At 41.4% G+C, this 6,281-nt stretch overlaps 1 protein-coding gene across 1 annotated transcript in view; it reads left to right on the plus strand.

The window, feature by feature from the left end:
• cdk15 (cyclin dependent kinase 15) overlaps positions 1–3,012 on the plus strand; it is a 104,706-nt gene extending 101,694 nt beyond the window's left edge. The window contains exon 13 of the mRNA XM_062962013.1: positions 234–3,012. Within this exon, the coding sequence (XP_062818083.1) occupies positions 234–343 (110 nt within the window). The 3' untranslated portion in view covers positions 344–3,012. The remainder of the gene's footprint in view (positions 1–233) is intronic.
• The last annotated feature ends 3,269 nt before the right edge of the window (positions 3,013–6,281 follow it).

A 6,281-nucleotide genomic window follows, 5' to 3' on the forward strand; every position in this document is an offset into this window, starting at 1 on the left:
TCTCTCATGGTAACACAAATATTAGTGAAATAATTATTTCCTCTTAACACATCCTTCTGTTCACATCTGTGAGGGTAATTCATGCAGTATTCCCAGATGGAGTAGCATTGCATGGAAGAGTTTTATTCCAAAACAACAATGATTGCCCTCTATCAAAGATAGTTTTGCTCCAATACCCTCTTATTTGGGAAGCCATGCTTCTACTAATACTTTCCCCTTTGTTTTCTTCATAGAACAGTCCATCTTCACCGTCCCCGGAGTGAAGCTGAAACCAGAAATGTTTGATCTCTTTGCTCCATATGAGAAAAGCCACCAACACATCAGTTCTAGCAAGTTTTGGTGAAGAAGAATAAAGGAGCGGAGCGTGTAGGCAATGAATGCTATTTATCATCACTGCTTGAGAGAATTGCTGATACCTACTAGCTAAAGGAGACTGAACCTTTCCTAACAATGTAGCATCATCGCCAGCTTTTGGAGACTCAAAAACAATGCCAGCTCCATGCGGTGCTTGAACCACATGCTCACTAAGGCCCCTTCTACACTGCCTTATAAAATCCGGATAATCCGGATTTTGTATGGTAATGTAAATGAGTTGCTTTAAAGGTGCAAATGGAGCAGAGCTTGGCTAGTATAGGTTGCTGAAATAATAACCATGCTTCACTGGGGCTGCAGGGCTGCAGTTGGGTTCAGGATTAATTCAGGTTTTGTTTTTTTGTGTGTGTCAGAAGCAACTTGAGAACATTGCCGCTGTGGCGCAATGGGTTAAACCCTTGTGCTGGCTGGACTACTGACCTGAAGGTTGGGTTGCTGATCTGAAGGTTGACGGTTTGAATCTGCAAGATGGGGTGAGCGCCCGTCTGTCAGCTCTAGCTTGCAGTGACACAAGAGAATCCTCCCAGCAGGATGGTAACACATCTGGGCTTCCCCTGGGCAACGTCTCTGTAGATGGCCAATTCTCTCACACCAGAAGTGACTAATTCAGATTAAACAAAACCAAGATACATAACTATTAAAAGAAAAAAAAATTAAACAAAAAATATTTTACTTTACCAAAATAATGGAAAATAGTTCTCTATATGTTAAGTCTTCAGATTGCTCTCATAAGTTTGCTTCAGTCTGTAATGAGTGAATCTCAAATGTTACTAGAAGGAAGCTTGCAAAGGGGCAGGACTTCCCTTCATGAAAATGTGTCAGCAAAAGGGGAAACTGTACAGATGTCCAAGCTGTCTGTTATTCTGTGTTTGCCATGTCAGAAAGATTGACTTGGCAGCCAAGATGTTAACAGTGCGAGTCTGATCACTGGACCTCTAGGATAAATCCAATTGTCTCTTAATAGAGATATCCCTGGACCAGATCATTGGCTGAACAAACAGAACAGATGGGGGCTGATAATTTTAAGAATGCAGCAACTGATCCAAGGCTTAGAGACAGGCTTGTCATTCTTAGGGTTTGTTTCCGATCTTTCCTAACAAAAGGACTCCTGGGGGAAGGAGAGGATTAATCTAAAGTTGAGCAGAGCCTCCAGGGAAGATAGCTCCCTGGATAAAGTCAACAAAAGGAATTGTTTAATATTTGTTATAGTTTCCTAAGGGGACCTTCTGCCGCCACTAAGGGGATTATCATTACCCTGATTCCGCACCAGCAGCGCATTAGAAACGCGCCTCGCAGGCAAATGATTTTATGACATTCAGTTGACTTCTTTGGTCCCTTCCTAAACATATGTCCCTTTGAAAATAAAAGAGAGTTGCATGGGTCCAATGAAGGATTTTGGGCCACAGAAATCATACGTTTAGGCCAGCATTATATCCATGTGTCAGAACTATGTGTTTAATCTCCTTGATCTCTGCATTCTTGACAGAATGACAGGATATCAATAAGAAAGGTGCTGTTCAGTGACTTCTGATGTGTGTAGATATAAGTGGAGGGTGCTACTGGTTGGAGCCTCTTTGAACTCTTTCAGGGATACTACATTCTCACAGTATCAGAATTTATCTAGCGAGAACAAGAAAAATCAAACTTGCTCTTGCTGCAGCAACATGTTTTCATCCAGTGCTCCAAAAGAAACTTGCTCCTCTCTAGTAACTACCACAATCTGGGAGAAATAAATATAGAGAAGACAAATATAATTAGCAAATTTATACACAAGTCTGTAGAATTTATCTTTATTACCAACACCATGTAACATGATATTTGTTCCTGGGTTATCAATGTCATTTCCTAATTGGCTCTATCATAAAAAAAACATGGGAAATGTTTATTACTTTTTTAAACTTGGTTTTTGCGGAACATCCTGCAGCACACTTTGCTTGAGTTTTTCAGTTAATATCTCATAATAATAATAATAATAATAATAATAATAATAATAATAATGCACTTTATTTATATTCTGCTTTATCTCCCCAGAAACTCCGAAAGGTACACATATAAGGCAAACATTCAATGCCTTTTACACAAAAACAACATACAATACAGGTACACAGACAAAAGTAAAGACCTTTTCCTTTTCATTTCTGGCACCTGGAGGCAAAGCTCAACTCTGACCATGGGGAGGTGCTCTTGTTCCATTTTTCCATGCCAAGGATCCTGTTGCCTGTACACATCTTCGATCTTGTGTTTGCCGGCATGTCAGCATGGGGCGCCCTTTTACCTTCCCGCCAAAGTGGTACCTATTGATCTACTCAAATTTGCATGTTTGACAGAAGCTGGGCTAACAGTGGGAGCTCATTTACGGCTTCAAGCTGCCAACCCTCTGGTGAGCAGATTTCATGCAGTTAGCAGTTTAACCCGCTGTGCTATTGCAGCCCTCTTAACCAATGCTACATAGTTTGTGGCAGCCACAAAAACAAAGTTTCTGGAGCATAACAACTACTTTCAAAGCAAGTACTGCACAATTAAACAGGAAACAACACTTTCAAAACAGGAACAGATTTTTTTCAAAAATTTGTTACATAGTATATCTCCCATTGTTAGCCCCAGCTTCTGCCAACCTAGCAGTTCAGAAACATGCAAATGTGAGTAGATCAATAGGTACCATTCCGGTGGGAAGGTAATGGCACTCCATTCAGTCATGCTGGCCACATGACCTAGAAGGTGTCTACAGACAATGCCAGCTCTTTGGCTTAGAAATGGAGATGAGCACCAACCTCCAGAGTCGAGCACGAGTAGACTTAATATCATGAGAAAACCTTTACCTTTACCTATAATTTATGACCTAAATGTCAGAATTTTTGAAGACATGGTCTTGCCACAGCTGATTAGGAAACTGGCTGTTTTTGTGACTGTGCCATGTCCCAATCATGCCAAAATTCCCTACTAAATTCGAGCAAATGTATGTTGCATCAGAGTTCATAGAGTACATTCAATCCGTGAGACAATCAAAGACCTACTTATACCAAGAATGAAGGCATTTTTCACTTTGTTGTATGATACTGTGGATTGTATGAGATAAAAATCCCCTGATGTACAGTAGAACACCATTTGAAATGTTAGGTTAAAAAAACTGGTTGCCATTAGAGTTTCAAATTTCTAAACACTCATTTGCTCTTATAGTCACATAACTGCATACTTACCTCTATTTAGGTAAAGGTAAAAGTTTTCCCCTGACCTGAAGTCTAGTCGTGTCTGACTCTGAGGGTTGGTGCTCATCTCTATTTTTAAGACGAAGAGCCGGCATTGTCCGTAGACACCTCCAAGGTTATATGGCTGGCATGACTGCATGGAGCGCCATTACCTTCCCACTGGAGTGGTATTGATGAACTCACATTTGCATCTTTTTGAACTGCTAGGTTGGGAGAAGCTGGGGCTAATAGCGGGAGCTCACCTCCGTCCCCAGATTCGAACCGCTGACCTTTCGGTCAGCAAGTTCAGCAACTCATCAGTTTAATCTGCTGTGCCACCAGGGGCTCCTACCTCTATTTAGTGGGCCACAAACCAATAGCTATAAAATTACATTGTAAGGCATTGTAAAGGGTGTTATCCATCTTGAAGCTGCGGTCATAATGACTTAAATCCAATTCCTAATCCAGACCAGAACAGATCCATTGTTTGAGTTGACTTTTTGTAGGTGTTGATTTAACAACTGAGTGAAAAGATCTACTCTAATTGGGACTAGCAGCTGGACTTAGGCACTGCCAGAGGAAGGCCATGGCAAACCTCCTCCCAACAAATCTTACCAACAAAAACTCATGATTAGGGTCACTATAAGTCAGAAATTACTTGAAGGCACAGAGAGAGCAACTAGTTATTTATAACATTTATAGCAAGCTCTGCTATTGATGTATGCCATTTTTTCTCAATAGGGGTGGTGAGAAATGGGGACAGAGTCTATCACGTCAGATGGAAATCTAAGGAACTCACTTTATTTTACTTTTGAGCCTTAGGAGCCTCTGGTGGCGCAGTGGATCAAACCCTTGTGCTGCCAAGACTGATGACTTGAAGGTTGGGTTGCTTACCTGAATGTTGCCAGTTCAAATCCAACCCGGGAGAGTGCGGATGAGCTCCCTCTATCAGCTCTAGCTCCCCATGCGAGGACATGAGAGAAGCCTCCCACAAGGATGGTAAAAACATCAAAACATCCAGGCATCCCCTGGGCAACGTCCTTGCAGACGGCCAATTCTCTCGAACCAGAAGCAACTTGCAATTTCTCAGGTCACTCCTGACACACACACACAAAAAACAACAATTTCTGAGCCTACCATGGGGGATTTCTAACAAATCGACCTATCACACTAGCACAGTAAATCCACCTTTAGAGAACTTAATTACATGCCAAAAATTGTGGCAGAGGAAGGAAGAAAGTATCATTAAAATGAATTAAATCGTTCCCCCTCTTTTTTTATAACTTTTTAAAAAAGTTTCCTTGAGTTACATGTATTGAATCTTAAATTGCACATGCCAAACATCTTATTTACAGAAATTAGAAGCTTTATTATTTCTCTTTTCAAATGTGTCTGTATAATTTCAAATAAATAAATCAAATTTTTCCATCTGTCACTTTTCTCCCATTAGCACAGACCACACTTTGTGGCAAATTTAAACAACCCAAAAGAAAAACTAAGCCTCAGATCTCCAGCATAAATGCTGACACAACTCTAGCCATAATGGCACAAGATGGGCAATATTCTTTCCGAAGAAGAAGAAGAAGAAACCCACAGAAAACCTGTGACTGCATTTGGGAAGCACAGATAAAAAGGCCTGACTTGGATCATGTGAAGGTGTCACCTCAGTAATGATACGAGGGACAGAGATAAAAGTCCTCTCATTCTGGTCATGAGACACAGCTTCATTACTCTCACAGCGGGTGGTCTGTGGCTCTCGATGGCTGCATTTTTTATTTTTTACTTTATTTTTTTTATTCTCTGATAATGAGAAAATGTTTAAACTCCCATTCCTGTGTTTAAACACTTCTTCCTGCTGACAGCAGTGGGGAGAGCCCTTGATCAGCTGTCAGGCTGAAAAGTGCAATTTTTTCAGGAAAGTAAACAGCATGTTTGCCAGTGGGAAATAATTTTCTATTTGTTTGGCACTGTGAGTGCGAGGAGTGATGGAGCCATGTCAAAGCAGCTGATTGACTCGGGAACGGAAACGGCAAATGGGTTGGTGGGCTGAGGGAGGGGGATGCCCATTATGGCGGGGCTCCAGTAACAAGAGCAATTGCTGCCTTTTCACTGTATAACAACATTTTAAGACACCATTTCAGCACATCCCTCACTGTGAGGTTCTGAATAGGGGAATATAGAAAGTATAATGAGCTTTCATACTCTGGTTTCAATATTTTAAAAATCGCTATAGACTAGATGCTCTGTCATAAAAAATATCCCAAATGAATTGTGGTTTGTTTTTTTTAATCGTATCAGAATTGACCTGAGAACATACTGCAAGTCACTTCTGGTGTGAAAGAATTGGCAGTCCACAGAGACGTTGCCTCATGCCCCCACAAGCTAGAGCTGACAGATATGAGCTCACCCTGTCTTGCGGATTTGAACCGGCAACCTTCAGGTCAGCAACCCAACTTTCAGGTCAGCAGTCCAGGCATAAGAACCCAGTGCTTCCCAACCTGAGGTCCCCAAATGTTTTTGGCCTACAACTCCCAGAAATCCCAGCCGGTTTACCAGCTGTTAGGATTTCTGGGAGTTGAAGGCCAAAAACATCTGGGAACCCTAGGTTGAGAGCCACTGTGGTTGATACCCCTCTATAATCCAATTCTGCAACTTGAAGACGGAAGCAAACCTATCACTTGAGGAAGGAAGAATATTCCCACCAGGCCATCTTTTAAAAATTAT

The sequence above is a fragment of the Anolis carolinensis genome, chromosome 1 (assembly GCF_035594765.1).
Source record: "Anolis carolinensis isolate JA03-04 chromosome 1, rAnoCar3.1.pri, whole genome shotgun sequence".
NCBI lineage: Eukaryota > Metazoa > Chordata > Lepidosauria > Squamata > Dactyloidae > Anolis > Anolis carolinensis.